The 20,687-nt window shown below is 34.8% G+C and overlaps 1 protein-coding gene and 1 long non-coding RNA gene across 2 annotated transcripts; one reads left to right on the top strand and one right to left on the bottom strand.

Annotated features, from left to right (window-relative positions):
• Nucleotides 1–522: 522 nt before the first annotated feature.
• On the bottom strand, nucleotides 523–3,960 carry LOC143228139 (uncharacterized). The gene is made up of 2 exons (XR_013015212.1): nucleotides 3,856–3,960; nucleotides 523–2,062 (listed from the first exon to the last, which is right to left on the bottom strand). It is a non-coding gene; the product is annotated as an uncharacterized LOC143228139 (long non-coding RNA).
• Nucleotides 3,961–17,114: 13,154 nt separating this feature from the next.
• Nucleotides 17,115–19,946, top strand: LOC143228398 (uncharacterized). Its single transcript, XM_076459664.1, has 2 exons — nucleotides 17,115–17,474; nucleotides 19,722–19,946. The coding sequence occupies exons 1-2, from the start codon at nucleotides 17,115–17,117 to the stop codon at nucleotides 19,791–19,793; spliced, it is 432 nt and encodes a 143-aa protein (XP_076315779.1). The 3' UTR covers nucleotides 19,794–19,946.
• Nucleotides 19,947–20,687: the final 741 nt, after the last annotated feature.

Here is a 20,687-nt window from a genome sequence, read left to right as displayed (position 1 = left end):
TTACATTATGTCGTCCCCATGGTTGAAAGGGCGAGCATGTTTGGTACGACTTGGATTAATTAATACGTGTTGCTAAAAGTTGCCTTTTATCTAGTCCATCAGCTCATAATACACTAGATAATATATAATATTAAAAATAGATACCTTCAATGTTGTATTAAATTGTACGTCTACTAGGAAGTTACTGAGTACAGGGGACTATTTTACACATGTAAGCAGAAAGATCTGAGTCAACCTCCTACTCTTTCATAGAGAGAAGAAACCAAAAACAAAATTCGGAAACTCCAACATAGAAAAATATCTTAATCTTTAGAACAAATATTACAATCTCTTGGCTAACTAGATGAAAATACTTGCAGTTAATCCAGAGAACCTTTATTATTCTATTCTTAACAACATACATTTTCAAGTAATCTATTCAGTCAAACTTGAGAGACCATCAAACCTTTTACCGTCCCATTTGTGATCTCCTGTTAAATATTTTTACAAATATAGTTTTCTTTCGTTTATATTATGTGGGAATCAAGTGTTTCTATCAAAAAAATCAATATTTTCTGTCATGAGCTTCAGAAAAGCTCAAATATTAACAAAAGTTAGAATAGTTAATAAATATTAAATATAATTAGCTATTTCTATATTATTTGTTCTCTTACTTCCATGTAAAAACTTAATAAATATAAATACTAACATTGATCTACTCCTTAAAACTGACACATTAGAATTTCAAGTCAGTCAGTTCTCTTTGTTAAGAGATCGTTCTTCCCTAAACATCCTCGTCAATAACGAAGCGCTACAATACTATGTTAAAAATAATAAAGGATGTTCCAACTTCACCCGACAGACTACATAAAGGTCACAGACAGATCTTTACATTTCTTTTATCACTATTTAGATACAGAATAACAAGGCATACAAAAATGTTTGAAAGTTATATGATCTTGGATAAAATATAGGTATGTATGTTAGTGAAGGACTTTTGAAAACAGTTATAAGAATAAGGAAAAATAATGAAACTTTCGACAAAGGTATTATTTGAAATACATAAATGTTGTTAATATGTGGTTTGGTGACCACCAATGACGTGCCCTTGATCAGAGCACAGTACGTTACAGGTATTAGGGTCTGAAAATCTTTAACTCTCGCATTGACTGACACAATGTAGGCCTCCGCACCTGACAAAGCGATGTGTGGTTTTGAAGGCTTCATGGGTGTGGCACATCGCTGGCTGTTAAGACGTTACGACTGCTAGATAGGATTTATCGATTTCGAAGGGGTATTTTTGTGATCCACAGGGTAACACCGTTGGTCAGTAGACTCTTAGCTTATTATGAATCCTGTAATGACAACTTCATTAGAGTGGATTCCATACCTGTTTTGTAAGATTTGATCATTTCTATCTTGATAGGTTTAATTCGTCTTCAGATAATACCAAGTGTGATTCCTTTGATGATGATTAATGTTCTTTACTGTGGGGCTCCTGGAACGTTGTTTGAAATTTTGCTTCAGTTAAAGGCATATGACGGCGAGGATTTGAGAAGTACTGGGTGGTGTTATGGCTGATTGGATTTGACGACTGTCTCCCCCATTGGTAGACTCCTAGTTTCGGGGAATTGGATTTCATGGAAACATGTTTAATGTCCATGGCGTTTTACGGTTGATGGAAGTTGGCGGGTAGTCCTTCGATTATAATTATGGTGGAATTAACTGGGTTGTTTGCTTTCGTGAATTTGGTACGTGAATTGGTTATTTTACTCTGTGGTTGAGGTATTACCTGAGAGATAAACTTAATTAGATACCTTACCTTTGTTCACTACCTTCGTGAGTTGTTGAATAAGGGTATTTCGTACAGTTGTGGAGAAAGTTAGCTGGATGTAGATATAGATTTGACTGCGTTGTCAAATTCGTAGCAGTATCCAGATAGCTTCCGTAAACCGCTTTCGATACGGTCCGGCGTAAAATGGCAAGTCGTTGCGGCGAAGTGAGGATAGGTCCTGATGGACGTGTCATTGGCGAATACTGTTTTTCTTCTTTATGACGAGTGTGTGTGTTGGAATGTTTAGCCCTGTTAAAAATTGTTCTTGATAGGTCGATATAAAATCTTATGTATGAGATAAAGAAAGTCTTACCTGTCTTTTACCTTTTATCTGTGAATGAATACAATACAATATCAGTAAATACCAAGTTCAAAATATTAATCAATACCAGTCAAATGAGTCCATTCTAAATAGAACTCTCTGACGTTGGTTCTGCCTTATACATAAAGTCTCTTTGAGTTTCAGAATCATTCAGGAGAGACATTGAGTCCGTACATTCATGTGACATTAGAAGTCTGCTAACTGAATGAAAAATGTATGTCATTGCAATGGACAAAGCACAAATAACCCACTATACAGACTTGTTCTTAACAACAACGACACAAAAAACAAATATAGGGTTTTTAAAGAATAATTATAAATATTTTGAAAGCTATAATTGAAATTCTAGTTTAGTTTGCTGACCTTCTTGTACTGTTTTAAAACTGGTTTATAAAGTGTTTTTAAATTCATTAAAATTCGCATACTTCTCTAACATGTCGTATAACGTGTAATTAGTAAAACAGATAAATACTTTTCTTTTTTATCAACTTGGCAACTAATAAGTCATTATTGTGCATTTATTATCAAAATAACCAAACTCTGTTATATATAACAGCGAGAGTCCTATATCCACAGTCACCTCCAAGACAAAGAGTACAATTTATATCCCACGTTTTAGCTTGTACCCTGGTCTCCTTTCAATTAGTGTACAGTTTTTATTTTTGTTTCGGGTTCTTTTTGGTTATAACAAACTTATATAATTATTCAGGTCATGATTTGCTGTTTTTAACGCAGTCCTACCTTTTGATTTTGTTTTAATTTACTTATCAGTTTTAATATTCTCTTAAAGTATACACTTGTCTCTATGTTGTCTTTAATAACTAAGTTTGTGATCAAAATGATTTATAGACATATATTTCATTAGTCGACATTACACTGTAAAACATGCCAACTAAAATGTACTAACAAACATTCGTGCTGAAAGCATCGCCTACTTGGTAAACATTTTAACCAAACCCTCTCATATAAACGTACTAAAATCTAATCAATATTCATATAGAAACTAATGTATTACTAGCAACAGGTATTTTATAAAGTATACTGTTATCACGAAGACTATTTTTTGCAATTTTAATATTTTGTAAGACTCCGTTAAATGCTTTATTTTAATTTTAACTTTTATATATTTTAATTTATATTTTAATTTATATTTTAATTTTTTTTCTGTTATTCTAATTAATCGAAATATAAGATATTTTGTTGTTTATAAACAAATTTAGGAAATGTTGATTGTTTTTCAAACCTTTATTTATGACAACCTTATAACATCTTAAATCTGTCTCTGTCCAGAGTAACAGTTTCTCAGAGTTTGGATATATAACTTTTAACAAAATTTGAAATATTCATGTGCTTACAAATGTTTAACGTAATCACTCCAGTAACATGTTTCAAGGGTAAATAATAAATGTAATACATTGTGAGATAATAATTTTCTCTCACAACAGATACAAATACCTACAATATGCAATTAACCAATATGACACATCAATTTTGAAACACTTAAGTTCTAATTATGATTATGTTGCTAAGTTCTTCATGTTTAACATACAAATACCACTGACTTTACTTTCCTCTATACTCTGTGTAGATTAAATACATTTTTGTTAGGTATAACCTTAAAATTACAACACATGACATATAGAATAATTTGTTGTATTTTACAGAATTTTTGCTACATTTTATAAAAAGTTTATCAGCTCATAACATATACATTACTGACCTTTGTTTGTACAGTTCTAAGGCCTGCATATAGTCTCAAAATATAAACCATGGGTGGTTTCAGACAGCTTATTCATGAAGAGAGATACAGAAATCGAATATCCTGCAGCAAAATAGAAAGAATGAAAGATGAAATCCCACAACTCACTTATCTTCTAATTCCATATTTGTTGCTTATTTATGATACATTTTGATAATCTTTAAGTACATTCATTATGTGAAATATTCTATTCTAATAGAAAAGTTCAAAACAAAATGTTTCTATAATAAAATTAATAAACTGGGATAACATATGGGTTGATATGGTTTTACAACAGTTAGTTTGTGTCTGAAATACTATAGTACCAGAATTTACAGAGAAAGCAGTAAAACTATTACATGAAACACATAATATATTGATATACATTTTAATTTCTTTTTGATAAAAAATTAAGGGCTAAAGTGCACAAATTTAAAAATAACTGTCTGCCTCCATAAAAATTTAATAACTAGCAATGTTTTCTAAATGTCTTTATGCATTACATATATATAAACATACATACATATAAACACACACATACATATATACATACACATCCATTCATTCTTATAAATAATTAAAATTTAACAATAGATAGCTAGTTAGACATGGTATTTGACACAGAGAAAAGTAACTGAGTATTTATTTACTATAGTACACAATAAAAGCTAGTGACCTACTTTCCAGGTTTATATGGCTATTGCTTTTGAAATTCTTTATTATATATCCTTTCTATTCAAGTAGGGTGATACTGTCTGGTTTCAAGATTAAAATATGTCAAAAAGTAGTGAGTGGCAATTATACATTGTGAGTCTTCAAGATTTGGTCGTCAAATGAAAAAAATTAAACTACTGGTGTTGACTGGGCATGAAAATTAGTTGATAAATGTTAGCTTTATTTGTTTATGATAAATATACAGACATATACATATATATTGCTAAGCTAGAGATTACACATACAGGACCAGCATGAAAGTAGGTTAGTTGTAATAATTGAAAACTCTTGGCATGGCTTTTAACACAGAGTACAGACTTCATACTTTACAGTTTTAAGTGCAGTGTTAGTATAAGTTTATAAAACTTATGAACTACACCATCAAATAATGGTTGGTTGGTTGATTTGGTATCTTATGGCACAAAGCAGCTGGGCTATCTGATGAAAAGTTAAAGTAAATTTAGTAAAATTCATAAAAGGAAATTAAGGTAAAACAAAACAAAGTTTAAAAAACACATAAATAGCATAAAACCAATGATTACATCTAGTCTACAAAATCAAGAGAAAACCTACAGTAATTCAAGTTGGAAAGGACGTTCTATAGATAGCCCTGGAGTAGCTTTGTCCGAAATTCCAAAACCAAACAAAAACAAACAAGCGTGACTGTAATAATCATAACTCACCAGGAAGACTAATAGGTTAGTGCAAAAACCATTGTAAGTCACTTGAAGTTGGCTTTTCCAGTACAGATTCAGAGTTATTTGACGTTATGGCTATTTTCAAACAGTAAAGTAATAAAAGTTTTAAAAACTTGTAGCAAAATCTTAATAAGAACTCGCAAGGATGACTTCTGCGTAGTCCAAACAGCAGCGTTAGTCACCTGAAGTTGTCCTTTCCAGTCCTAGTTTCGAGTTATTTGATGTTATGGCCATTTTGTAATTTCAAATCGAACTAGATGGACTGCAATTCTTAAAGGGTAATCACATTAAAAAGGTCTAATGTATAAATTAAAAACTGAACTGGCATTAAAAAGATTAATGGCCTTTGAAAAACTAAAAACATTTCTAAGGTGGACAGTGTCATCATCACCAATAACACTGTCTAACATTATGGACAAACCTTAGGAGATAACATGTTTAAAATGGTTTTGTCGTTGAGAGTCGTCACAACAGCAAGAAAGTAGAATGTGGCTTAACGTGACCTAAGTGTAACACAGAGTAAATATTGGTGCATCAGTTCCAGATAAAAGAAAATGATGAGTTAAAAAGCCGTGACGAATGCATAGTCTAGGTAGAACAACTTCCTCTTTCCGATCTTTACAGAAGCAAGATGGCCAAAGTCCAATATAGGGTTTTATTTAGAAAAGCTTGTTTTCACGTTGCTCACTCCAAGTCGACTGCCAGCTGGCACAGAGCCGAGCCTTGAATACAGGACCATAGTCCATGTATGGAACAGTCACAGCAGTGACAGTGCCAAAGCAGATAGATTTAGCTGCGGTGTTGGCAAGCTCATTCCAGCGAATAGCAACGTGGCCTGGTATCCAGAACTGGATAGAAGTAGATGTTAAAGAGAAATGGGCCAGTCAGTTTTGAATATCGGCGAGAAAATGGTATGAACTGACATTAAACGATTCCAGAGCCAGTAGAGAACTAAGCGAGTCAGTCTAAATAGCGCAGTTTGAGTACTGCTTAGATTCTATGTGATCCAGGGCAAGAGAAATGAAATACAGTTCAGCAGTGAACACAGAAGCTGTAGAGGGGAATCTGTGCACAACCACCAAATCTCAACAAGCCATGAGAGAGCCCACAGTGTCACCTGATCTTGAACAATCCATATAAATAGGAATTGAAGGAAGATTCGAAAGATGTTCAGCAAATAATACATAGTATTTCCAATCGAGAGTATCTGCTTTTCTCAGATGACTTAAAGTTAGGTCACATTTGGAAACTGTAAGAAGCCATGGTGGGATGGGCCTACCAGTGGATACAGCAATGTTATCCAAGGACAGACCGAATTCATCCAACTACACCTGAATACGAAAACCAAAAGGACCAATGGCAGATCATCTATTCTGAAAAGTATGGCCTACTGAGGAATGAAAACACAACCCCAGGTGGGATGCTTTGGTAAGGAACGAAGATTTGAAGCATATAGTAAAGACAGTTGCAAACAGGAGAGGTGCAAATAAGGTTCATGAGACTCTATGTATAAGCTCTGATCTGGTAAATTGCAGAAAGCCCCAGTACAGAGCCTAGGTCCTCGATGATTAATGGAGTCCAGCATCTTTTAAGGCCAAGGTCCTGGCAGAGCCATAGACTAGTGACTCATACTCGAGTTTTAATTGAATAACAGCATTATATACCTTTAGCACAGAACATCGATTCACTCACCAAGTGGTGGAAGAGAGTACATGGAGGATGTTCAGTGCTCTTGTAGATTTGACTCGTAGCTGCTTGATGTGTGGTAAAAAGGTCAGCTTATGGTCAAAGTTAAACCCTAAGACATTGTTCTCAGGGACCACAGGCAGCACAACTTCACCGATACGGAGTTCAGGATCAGGGTGAATACTCCATTGGTGACAAAAGTTCGTGCAAATGGTTTTAAAGAGAGAGAGAGAGAAGTTAAAACCGTTTACTGTGGTCTACTTCAATAAATGATTGAGGGCAGTCTGTAGCTGCTGCTCAATATACCTTATGTTTGACAACTGACATGAGATGTAAAAGTCGTCAACATAGATCCCATTTGCAATAGTGAGAAAGAGTTGTTCAGTGATGGCATTAATCTTTATACTCAAAAGTGTGACACTCAAAGCACAGTTCTGAGGGACTCCAACTTCCTGTAGAAAATAACTGGGAAGTGTCGAACCCACACAAACTTGGAATCTCTTGTCCATTAAAAAGTTTTTAATAAAAATGAGTAAATAGCCACGTAACCCACATATATTCGAAGGTCTCACAAAATGCCATACCTCCATGTTATGTCATAAGCCTTCTCAATGTCAATGATTATTGATACAAGATGTTGTCGTTTGAGAAAGGCTTCTCTGATTGACGTTTCAAGTCAAATTAGTTGATCCACAGGGGAGAGCTATCATCGGAACTCACACTGGGTGGGCAAAAGGGGGTTCATTCGAAGAACCAAACATGACGAGCATTAACTATCCTCTCTAAGATCTTACATAGACAGCTCATCAAAGCAATTGCATGGCTGTTTGAAGGAATCTTGGAATTCTTCCCAGGCTTAGAGAAAGGTACTAAAATAGCCTGGAGCCATGCATCAGGAAAAACATTCTCCTGCCAGATCCCGTTAAAAACAATCAGAAGAATAGGAAGAGAAGCAGGAGATAGATGGCACAGCATTTCATAGTGTACATAATCAGGTCCAACCAATGTACTGCTAGACTGATGAAGGGCCAGAGTGAGTTTCACCAGTATAATGGAATGAGTATAGTTACAGAGATAATCAGCTCAAAAGGAAATAGGTGATCGCTCTGCCCAATTCATCTTACCCACCGAGCATGTGTACAAGCCTGCTGGAATGCGATGCGGTTTGAGGGTGTGAGATATCTACAGAAAGTATCTCCGGACTGTTTTTGAGCCTTCTATGCCATGTGGCAGACAGGATTCTACCACGGATGAGGATATCGTGGTAGTATGTCTAGGTTTTAGGAATACATTGGGTATTTGTCTGTATAATACAGTCAGTTACTGTTGCCACACAGTTATCTATTGATGGCTTACAGATGATGACAGGATCATGTTCAGCAAGAGCAGTGAAAGAGGGCCAGTTTGGGTAATCCAGCTTCCACCGTGGTACGTGAGTCAAATGGCATCGACTACAGCCAGCTTCTCTCAAACTTATGGGAAAATAATCACTGCCTCTTGAATTATTGTCAACACTCCATGAAAAATGGGAGAAAAGTGAAGGGGAGCAAACTGAGAGATCAATAGCAGTAAAGGACTGACTAGGTGCATGAAAATAAGTAAAAGAACCAGTATTGAAAAGAGAAAGGTTGTGATCAGAGAGCATAAAATTTACAGAGTGACCCCTCTTATCAATATCAGCACTTCCCCAGAGGGGATGATTTCTATTAAAGTTCCCCTGGATGAAAAAGGGAGACGGCAAGCAACTGTTCAATGAGAATATCAACATCTGATTGATCATGGCTCTCCAAGCAACAGGTAGAGAGAATAAACAGTAATGGTATGACTCAAGAAAACACATATGGCTATGGCCTCTAAGGGTGTGTCGAGTGGCATAGACAGAGTGGTACATGCTGATCAACCAACAGTGCCAATCCTCTTTACACTCTTCCATCACTCAGCCTGTCATTTCTGTACAAAGAAAACTGCCGAATGATGACTATCAGCAGGTTTCAGAAATGTTTCCTGTAAGAAAAGACATACAGGATGATTGGAAGCAATTAGTGTTTTGATGTCATCCAAATTAGAACATAAACCTCAACAGTTCCATATTATCAAAATGGCCATTTTTACTTACATGTAGGTAAATTGGGTGAAGAACACTTCTGTTTATGACCATGTTTTTTCTTTACTATCTTTATTCGAGGGAGATCTATCGACCTACATGAACCCTGCGCTGGGTCGAATTAGCAGGTCTTTGCTGTTGGAAGTGGATTCCAGTGACTGAGGACGACGAATGATTGTTTTGCATCTTGGGGTGGGAGAAGAAGATGTATCAGAGGAAATGCCTGTAACTGAAACCAAAGAAAATGGATCTTAGGATTTGATGGAATGTATATAAGGGACAGAGATAAGTGTTAAAGTTGATTCATCAACGTTTTTTCACCACGGAGGTCAAAAGACTTTTCATTTATTTTGAGAACAATTCTTTTGGAGGCACAGAGAGATCCGTCTGCACTCTCACAATAGTAGCGGAAAAACGTGCAGCAACATACGTCCAAGATGAAGTGGTGGACAGCAACTTTTGAACCACAGGATAAGTAATGTTATGAATGGTTTTAAATGCTGCACCTCTTTTTCCAACCATTTAGGGCAAGAACGAAAGTAGGATGGGTGAAATCCATTGCAATTGTCGCAGTGAGGGTCCGTTTCAAACTCATAGGCATCATGGTCCTTGCTACCACAACAAGCACATGTCAGGGAACCACGACATGACGTTTTTAGTGGCTGAACCGCTGACACTGAAAACAAAGAGGGTTTGGAATGTATGGCCGTACCCTGCAATTGAGATAAGCTGCCTTTGTGATGGTAGGTGGACGTGGTGATGTAAATGTCAGAATTAGGATATTGGTCCGTATCGTAATTTCATCTTTGTGAGTGGAGATACAACTCACTGCAGTAACTCCTTGAGTGGAGAAACCAGCAAGAATCTCTGACAGGGGATGTTACTCAAATCCCTCTCAACAATAACTCCTTGTGATGAATTCAAAGCAGCATGAGGTGTAACCTCAATAGGTATATCCCCAATCACCTTTGAATGCAAGAGAAGTTCACTGTGTTGAGATGTGGATGTTTCCACTAATATGTCACCAGATTGAAGCTTCTTTCCTAACTTTGGAGAGACGGCAAGTCCCTCTAGTCTCTTCTGAATGAAAATGGAGACATCTCCCCTGAGGGTTTGTTTGAAAAAGACTGTAGTATAAGAAAATGAGGTACAACAGGTGTTACAGATGTTGAAGATTGCTGTTCAGAATCATCAAGACGTGGTCGTTTACCTATGGACTGTTTTTCACCATTGTTTAAAGTTTTTATATGGAGGATCCATTATAAAAAAAAATATTTCGGAGCCCACTGTCCCCACCCACCATGGAGTCCTAGAAGGGGATGCACTACAGTGTCAAACAAGGACACTGCAGCAATGCCAGGGTTTCATGAGCTCTATACCCAAACACCAGCATCAGATACAATGTCCACAACACCTGTTGAGAACATCCAACAATGGAACTTGGTTGACCTTAACCCAAGTGGACTAGCCGACTGACCCAAGGGGGGTCACCCAAAGGCTTCCCGTCTACAGGAATTCAATGCCAAAGTGGTGTGTTAGGTTTGGACCCCTGAACCACGAGGATACTCTCCTCCCTTTCACGGGTTGTCATGCATGGCAAATACGTGGATGAATATTTAGATCTTAGAGGAGATAAACTGATAGAACAGAACCTTCCCTGAAAGGTCCCCTCACCATGTGCAGGAATCAACACTGAGGGGTTTTAAGTTGAAATTCATGAATAGCTGAACTATCAAAAGATATTCATCAAATTAAAGACTTAACATGGTATGCAATTTTTCCTACCATTCTCTTGTCCTAATTATAATTCAATGTGTAAAAGCAAAGATAAGTTAATAAATGAAACAAATTTGGACAAGCGTAAGATGATTTAACTTTTTTCTAATCTTCACAAATGGCTTTTTTTTTCTAACTTTCTAATTTTATTCTATCAAAATAAAATGTAAAATAAGTTATTCCTTAATGTTTAAAAAGTAATAAACTGATAAAATTATCATAAAGAAGTGACCCCTTATTCTTTAGATAAAAAATACAGTAACAAGATTACCATAAATTTATCTTAGAAACATTAATTTGAAATAATTTAATTAGAAACACTGCTTTAGCTCTTATTCATTTCAAACTTCATTTGTTCTGCATTTTATTTAGATGTTATCAGTATATAAAGGAAAAACTTAGAAGAAAAAAGAAAGAAAGAAACTGTTAATATTTAAAATAAAGATATATAAGAATATTATAAATAGCAAATTCTATACTGTATACAGTGATTTTAAGAACCTTTTGAATCAACCAATAAAATTTATATTTTGTGGAATAAGCAACATTATAGTAGAGATTATAGCCAATTAAAGAATGCATTAGGCCTGTATATCACAACTGTTTTTTCAATTTAACTTCTAGTGGAAAGAGATGTTTAACACATATATACAAATAAAATATCTATCACTACAAGTTACGTCAAATAATAAAGAAATTAATAGCAAAAAACAATCACTGCAATTGTTCTAACTCTTTAGAAAGCTGTAATTTCTTTAAACATAAATATATATTTTAATTTTGTTTATACAGTCTCTGTTCGTAAGCTCAGTTTGATTCTAGATGAAATCGACCACAATGATATGAAGAAATGATATAACAAATTACTGTTAAAAATGAAAAGATGTTTTATGTAAAAAAATGTACAGTGTTGAGATGTAGCTCTGAAAAAATGTCTAAAATTACTGTATTTGTTTTTTTTTCTAAAACTTTTTCTGTTAATGATTTAATATGGAGATTAATTCCACCATACCAAAGTTAACAAGAAACAACAACAAAAAATTTTAAAGAACACAAGAGTTACATAATTAAGTCATGAGGGTAATATAATCACAAGTATATTTCAAGATAATACGTTTGAGTTATTACCTACAGTTGTTCAGAAAGTTTGTACTAAATTACTTTTAGGTATACTGATGGAGCTGTGATTAAATTTGTATTTAACTTTACTTTTATTTGATAAATACCAAGTATATGATCTGTGACAAATATAAGCAAAAACAGTTCTATTACTGTTGTTAACTTCTAATTATACTTTAGGAAAAATATTAAGAAACAAAATTTTATAACTGGTAGTGAAAAGTTTACCCAATACGATCTATGAAAACATCATGTTAGAAATTGGGCTACAAACCTTATTATAAAGTGTAGTCCAATCCTTACACTTAAAACACGCTGTTCGACATGGAATTTCACACACAAAATAGATGGCGTTACAAATTAAACCTAATAATGAATAAAACTCGCTTTAATAACAAGTTATTACATAAATATTAATACATTTGTTTATATATATAATAACAAAAGAGATATAAGTTAGAAAGAGGATTAAGTAGTTGTATTTTTTAATACATTGAATATTTAAAACAATTTGAAAACAACGCCAAATAATGCCAGAGAGTTAAGATCTTAACATTAGGCTTTACATAATATGCAAGTAAAGTTAGTATATAAACCTATTTAAAATGAATGAAAAATAATTCAATGGTGTTAAAATCAAGTCTCAATCAAATTATTAAAAACACTTATTATTAGAACACTTCCTTCCAGTTACTTGTTATTTATAGTGTAGAACACTTCCTTCCAGTTACTTGTTAGTTAGATTGTAGAACTCTTTCTTCCAGTCACTTGTTAGTTGTTTTCCTAGTTGCTTAATGCGAGCCCCACGTTAGTACTACGGTATGTCTACGGATTTACAACGCCAAAATCAGGTGTTCGATTTCCCTCGGTGTGCAGAGCAGACAGCTTGATGTAACTTTGCTGTAAGAAAACAAACACAAACGCTTTATGCAAAAATGTATAACTCATTCTTTCAGTTACTTCACATGCAGAGTGTAGAACTCCTCCTTTTGGTTACTTCTCAGTTGGAGTGTAGAATTCTTCCTTACAGTTACTTGTTGGTTAGAGTGTAGAACTCCTCCTTCTGGTTACTTATGAGTTGAAGTGTAGAACTCTTCCTTCCTGTAACTTGTTGGTTAGAGTGTAGAACTCTTTCTTTCAGTTACTTCACATGCAGAGTGTAGAACTCTTCCTTATAGCTACTTCACACGCATCGTGTAGAATTCTTACTTCTAATCATCTCAAATGCTTAGTACAGAACTCTTCCTTCCACTTCTAATCATCTCAAATGCTTAGTACAGAACTCTTCCTTCCAGTTACTTTACACACAGAGTGCAGAACTCTTCTCTCCATTTACTTCATACGAAAACAATAGAACTCTTTCTTTCAGTTACTTCTTGATTAAAAAGTGGAGCTCATCCATCCATTTGCTTCATGCAAATATTGTATAACTCTTATAGTTACTTGTTAGTTAGGGTGTAGAACTCTTCCTTCCAGTAACTTGGACATTAGAATGTAGATCTCTTCCTTCCAGTTACTTGTTGGTTAGAGTGTAGAATTCTTTCTTTCAGTTACATCACATGTAGAGTACAGAACTCCTCCTTCTGGTTACTTGTTAGTTAGAGTGTAGAACTCTTTCTTTCAGTTTCTTCACATGCAGAGCGCAGAACTCCTCCTTCCAGTTACTTGTTAGTTTTTTTTTTCTAGTTGCTTCATGCGAGCACCCTGCTAGTACTACGGTATGTCTACGAATTTACAACGCTAAAATCAGGTGTTCGACTCCCCTCGGTGTTCTTAGCAGATAGCCTAATGTTGCTTTCCTATAAAAACAACACACAAACGCTTCGTGCAAAGAGTGTAGAACTCATTAATTCAGTTACTTACTATTTAGAGTGTAGAACTCATTAATTCAGTTACTTACTATTTAGAGTGTAGAACTGATCCTTCTGGTTACTTCTCAGTTGAAGTGTAGAACTCTTCCTTTCAGTTACTTGATAATTAGAGTGCAGAAATCTTCCTTTCAGTTACTTGCTGGTTAGAGTGTAGAACTCATTCTTTCAGTTTCTTTACATGCAGAGTGTAGAACTCCTATTTCTTTTTACTTCTTAGTTGGAGTGTAGAACTCTTCCATCTTCCAGTTCCTTCTTACTTAGGATGTAGAATTCCTCCTTCCATTTACTTCTTATTTTGAGTGTAGAACTCTTCCTTCCAGTTGCTTCAGACGAGAAGTATGGAACCCTTTATTCCAGTTACTTCACAGGCAGAGTGTAGAACTCTTCCCAATAGTTACTTTACACGCAGAATGTAGAACTCTTCTCTAGTCACTTCACATGTAAGTACAGAACTCTTCCTTCCAGTTACTTTACAATTAGAGTGTAGAACTCTTCTCTTCCAAGTTACTCATGCTCTCTCTTCCAGCTATTTCTTAATTAAAGTGTAGAACTCTTCCATGCATTTTCTCTCATGCTAGTGTGTATAACTCTTTCTTCCAGTTACTTGATAATTAGAGTGTAGAACTCTTCCTTCTGTTACTTCACACGCAGAGTGTAGAACTATTCCTTCCTTTTACTTCTCTCTGAGACTGTAAGGCTAGCTCTTCTTTCTGGATATTTCCCACTCAGAGTGTATGATACTTTTTTCCAGTAGCTTCTTTCTCAGAGTGTAGGATACTTCTTTCCAGTTTTCTTCCTACTTGTAGTATACTTCTTTCCAGACTCTTACTTGGAGTAGTTACTTCTTACTTGTAGTGTAGTATATTTCTATTCAGTTACTTCCTACTTACAGTATAGGACTGTCCCTACCAGTAGCTTCTTACTTGTAGTGTAGTGTATTTCCTTCCAGTTACTTTCTACTTTTAGTAGAGGTCTGTTCCTTCCAATAGTTTCTTACTTAGAGTGTAGGACACTTGAGTTCCCTTAATTCCACATATCTTTGACGGTGAAATTCTTCTAACATGAGATAATTAAACAATTTTTAATTATGAAAAAAAAATATGTAATCTAATTTTGTGAAGTCTCATTACTTACCTAAAATTTGGATATTTCTTGTTCATAACTGATATGAGATAGCTTTTTTAATTTCTAGCCATGGTAATTTTCTTTATGTGCTATTTTTTAATATATATGAGGAACACGATTTCAAGGTACAGTGTGTCGGAACTTAGTAAATCGAACCCCTGTTTTAGCGTAGCGGACAGGAAACTTATCAACAGCTTGATGGCTTTTGGCAAATGTTTTGTGGAATTTGATCGATTGAGTCTTAAATAAATTGAAGCTAACATTACTAAAATACCGCAAACACAAAGTAAATACATGTTTTCGAGTTCGAGCGATTTTTCCATCCGCCTGAGTAGACAAAAAATTATACGACTAATTCGAGAAAAGAAAACAAATCCATTTTATCTGGAACTTGTTTTATAATATTTTTGATACTTTTCTGTAGAACTGGTTTCTAAGGTTTTACTCTTTGCACCAAGACGTGTTTACAATATCACATAGATAATTGTTGTTAAGAGAAAATATATGATTGTTGCACTTTATTTTAATGTTTTGATAAAGTTCAGAGAAACGACCTTTACATGCCAGTTAAATATAAAATAATATATTTTTATTCAAACCATGTTTCGCCTTTGCGGCTTCTTCGGAATTAATATACATAATTGAGTGATATTTAAATATTCTTAAAAAATTATGAAACTGCTTGTAATGTTCTATTTTACAAGTCTTCTGTGACATGAGTTTAACAATGTGTAAATGTATTATTGTTGTTGTTGTTCTGTGATAGTATTGTTATGATACTAATTACGTAGCTATACAAACACGTAACATATATTACTTTAATAATTTATATGCAATAAAGATTTCCTATTTCTTTTGACGATTAATTAATTGCGACCGTAACAGATCTATATAATATGTTACATGTAAAGTCGTATCGTTGATTTTCGTTTTTAAGGATTCGAAATTAAGCATCTAAGCTAACAAAACGCGTTCTTTTTTCTTATTCTTTTGAAATTCTTTATTTGTTTGTTTGTTTGGGAATTTCGCACAAAGCTACTCGAGGGCTATCTGTGCTAGCCGTCCCTAATTTAGCAGTGTAAGACTAGAGGGAAGGAAGCTAGTCATAACCACCCACCGCCAACTCTTGGGCTACTCTAAACCAACGAATAGTGGGATTGACCGTCACTTTATACACCCCCACGGCTGTGAGGGCGAGCATGTTTAGCGCGACGCGGGCACGAACCCGCGACCCTCGGACTACGAGGCACACGCCTTACGCGCTAGGCTATGCCGAGCCTATGAAATTCTTTAGGATATAGTTAAGTACCGCTTGTTAGCGTGTAAGTTCATTGACTTATCGCTGAGGCGCTGGATAAGTGGAAAAGGCAGTTTAAATAATCCAAAAAAATGAAGTAATTTTAATAAAATAATAAAAAGTAATTGATGAGCGAAATGAAAGGTAACAGATATTTCTCTTTAGACTAAAACGTCAGTATTTGGTATATAAGTGTTTGTCTCTGTTGCAATAAAAAATGAGTTTTTGTTTGTTCCGAAAATGTGTTTGCACCTACTACCTAAAGGTGCATGCGTACAAACCAACGTGAGTATACTTTATTATACATTTTAGACAGTAATTTGTTAATTCTTTATAATATTGCTCTACAACCTAACGTTAGATATTTTAAAAATTTTAAGTACAGTAAAGTTTAACAATATTTAAACTACTGTGAAAATGTACACAAGTTAGTGTTAATTAATATATTTATCGAATATAGGCGTACTTAGTAAAGGCCTGATTCGTGTTAAAGGTGAACTTTCAACAAATTTAATAATTGCCTTAGAAACTGTACTTTGGTTAGGTATAATTCCTGTGTGGTTGACATATTTTAAACACTTTAGTTTTGAGTAAAAAATGAAACAATATATACGTGTTTTCGAACTCAAGCTCCTCTCGGTCGCTTGGCTGTTTCCGTGACGTTTTATAACTATGACGTAATACGTGCCAGACACGCTTCGTTGCGCGTCGACCATTTTGTTCCTTTCAGTGCTGGTGTTTTATGTAAATCTATCGGTGCTTTTTTCAGATTACATACTTTGTGAGACTATTTTGTCTTGATATTGCTACTTTATGTTTGTTTTATGATAACATGGTTTACTGTGTTGCTTATGTATGTAAAAACGGTTCGGCATCGGGCAAAAGCTTCTTTCGTTTCCGTGCAAGGAGAAGGAACGGCAAGGTGGCGACAGTGGGTAGGAATGGTCAATAGGAAGAACTGGACTCCTTCACACCATGCAAAGCTTTGTCAAGATCACTTTGAACGCTTATGTTTTGTGTCGGATCCCACTGTTTTGGATTCCGTGTATTTCAAGCCAGGCAGGTTGAGACTGAAAAAACCATCGGTAGTAGACAGGATCGTCCCCACCACCTTTCCTCGTGTAGAGCTGAGGGCTGATCTCAGCCTGCAGTGTTCAGGTTCCACCCCTTTGAAGCCATCCCTTGCCATCACGAAAAGAATAAACTTAAAGGTATGTGTGCAGTATAAAGTGATAAACAATAACTAGTATAATATAATAATTTAAAAAGTACAAGTTTTTGAAGAATGTAACTAGACATACACATTTCACGTTCATGAGCGTGTTTTGCATTTGTGGCACCTTAGAGTCAGTGAAATCTTGATTTCTTAGTCTAGACAGTGGACAAATCTATCCCAAATAGAGTATATTTGAAGTTTAAAAGCTGGTAGATCATTCTGTAGATGTTTTTGTATCATTTTTACACATGGAAAAGTTTGAAGAATACCATTTTTCAAATTTGACATATCAAGATAAATTGAAATAAGACTATGTCTTGAACATGTTGAAGTAATCAAGTACATTTTATGTATTTAAAAAAAAAACATTGTAGACTTGTAAACAATCAAATATAAACTCCATAACATATTTCCATAACTCATCATAATAAAAGTAATCTTAACACAGTACTTTGACATTGTCATATTAAATGTAAATCTCATAAACCTCATAAAGCATGTTGTTTTAATATATAATCTTATTTCTTCAGTATCACTCACAGTTCCACTACTCTTGCTCGTGGAACTGTCCTCATCACTAGAACTTGTCAGATCTGTGTCAAAAGTAACTGTTCTAGGTTCGTTCAGAGTAGGTTCGAGATTGATATGGCGCCACTCGACACTGTTCAGAACACGAAATCAAAACAGACTCTGCCTCTGTTTCTCCGTATGCACTGGCCATGTTTATTTACATTCAACGCTCTGGCGTTGGCAGTTTGTTTGGCAACTATTACTCCACAGTACTTTCCTAGCGGCAAACGTAAAACTAAAACGTTCGAATTGCCGCTCGGAAAGGGCTCTTTCTGCACCAAGTTATATGTTTCATTTATTAATTAGCACATATGTTTTATAAAAAATGTGAACCTGCAAAATTAATCAGTATGAGTAGTTCTTTTGACTACAAAGTTTTCTTTTTTCTGTAAAATTCACGTTTAAACCTGAGACCAGTGGACTTGCTGAAACGACAAAAGAATTAGAATTGTTTTTATTATACAAGAAATCCTCTGTTTGAAGAAGTGCTATTGCAGTGAAGACACCAATTTGACCGTTCTAGAGGATGTTTACTATTATATATATTTATGTTGTATAGTTATCAGTTGGCGCACATTTGATGTAGCAAAATATTGTTATATTTGAAATTTATTACTGTCCTAATTAATCTTATTTCACATTCTTAAAAGTATATTAGTTTATATTTATAAATGATTTTTTAAAGCATGAAAGCGTCGGGTTATTTTGAAAATGACTTGAGAAGGTCAAAACGTTGTTCTGTGTTTTATTATTAAAGTTTTAATACCCATACCAGCCGTTCGCAGATACATTACTGGAAATATCTTTCGCGACACGATTCATTCAGACAAGGCCATGTTATATTACAACAAGCGGTGAAGCATAGTAGTAAGTAATATATACACCCTAATATACCTTAAGGAGTTGATGTTACATTACGTGAACCGTTAATTCAAGTGACTGGTTGACATTTTATGTCAACTCAGATGGTTGCTACGTTTATGTAGACCGAGGAATATCTGCGCTAGTTGTCCCTAATTTAACTGTAAGACTAGAGGGAAGGCAGCTAATCATCACCACCCACCGCCAACTCTTGGGCTACTCTTTTATCAACGAAAAGTGGAGTTGACCACACTTTATAACGTTTCCACGGCTGAAAAGGTGAGCATATTAGGTGTGACGTGGATTCGAACCCGTGACCCTAAGATTATGAGTCTAGTACCTTAACCACCTGGCGATGCCGGTACTATAGTAAGTGAGGAGTTAATATTTATTTCGTCCCGAATTTCGTATTGGTATAGCCATGTTTCTCTCTGGATGTATAAAACAGCTCACAGTTACATCATAACACTTCCTTGCTACATTTAGTATTAAAATATTGTGATTGTTCGCAAATATAAAATAGACTAAATTTTGAAAATCATTCTTATTCGTTGATTTGAGACTATTTAAAAACATTGTAACCAGGTAGAGTGCTCAAAGACCCCTCATCCTTGACAACTTTATTAATTCTTAGTTACTATAGCAACATTTAGACTTTTCCCATGATAGCTGGATATTAAACAATTCTACATGTTGTTTGTGTTTAACTGAAATTTTAGTTGTTTTTTTAAATCTTTAAATTTATCATTGTTGTTTAATTGATTTATTTCCATATATAAATATTTATACATTCATTGTTTTATTGTTACAGACCTTCGTCATCTATTTCGCTACTTTCTTTTTTGTTCGGCGTTTGTGGATAGTTTTTTCAGGTTTTGTATAAACTCGCCACGAAATAAATGAACCTATAGTTTAAATTTTAAATATAAATCGAATCGTCTGCATCAAACTCGAAGTAATTGGCATTACTTACGCCATTATGGGACACACCAATGATGTGAAACGCAGCTTTAGAATTTACAACCATGACTTGGATGCAGAGATGCCAACCATTATGATTTGAGTGTAATCATTACGATTTTGGTGTATACATTACGACGATACGCTCATACAGACAAATATTACGACTTGTTGCAACTCCCAAATTATTATATATTATATAGGCCTGTACAATAAAGTGATAAATTGTTCCCCCAGGGCTTGAAAGTGGTGAAAAGAAAATTTCTAGTGAGATACAAATACATTTTGATAATAAATAAAAGACATAGTCCAAATGGCTGCTTGCGATAATCGTGTTTGTGCTTGAAATAATAAAAAATATTTGTATCTCCGACGTTTACCAATACTTTGAGTGCGGTGATTCTCCATACTGGGTACGTGGGTGAATCCATAGTTACGTCGTCAGTGTTTGTTAGCCAATCAGCGCTCGCGTAGATGGGCATTTCTCGTTTTCTATGCGGCATAGGAACACCAATGTGATGATTCACAAGTGAAAAAAAAGAGGCCTCGTTCACCAGATTGTCTTGTTTCTGGTAAATCTAAAAGGACTAAAATTGTGAATAAAAAATTTAGGAAAGAGTATAGTGCAAAATATCCGATCATTCCATCAAAGTCAGTGACAGTCATGCATTTTGTACAGTTTGTCACATCGATTTTCTGTGGCACATGGCGGAATAAACGATTGTTCCAGACATACAAAGTCGGCATCTCACCAATAAAAAACTGAGGCAAAGACAAAATGATGCAGATAACGACATTTATGAGTAAGAATTCAGAA

The sequence above is a fragment of the Tachypleus tridentatus genome, chromosome 10 (genome assembly GCF_004210375.1).
Source record: "Tachypleus tridentatus isolate NWPU-2018 chromosome 10, ASM421037v1, whole genome shotgun sequence".
In the NCBI taxonomy this organism is placed as follows: domain Eukaryota; kingdom Metazoa; phylum Arthropoda; class Merostomata; order Xiphosura; family Limulidae; genus Tachypleus; species Tachypleus tridentatus.
The sequence above is the reverse complement of the archived record's forward strand: the minus strand, read 5'-3'. Positions and strand labels throughout refer to the sequence as shown.

Excerpts from the sequence above, each read along its gene's own strand:
- LOC143228398 (XM_076459664.1), top strand. The coding sequence starts at position 17,115 with ATGTATGTAAAAACGGTTCGGCATCGGGCAAAAGCTTCTTTCGTTTCC. Across the intron at positions 17,475-19,721 it reads CGAAAAGAATAAACTTAAAG|ACCTTCGTCATCTATTTCGC; the intron begins GTATGTGTGCAG and ends TTATTGTTACAG.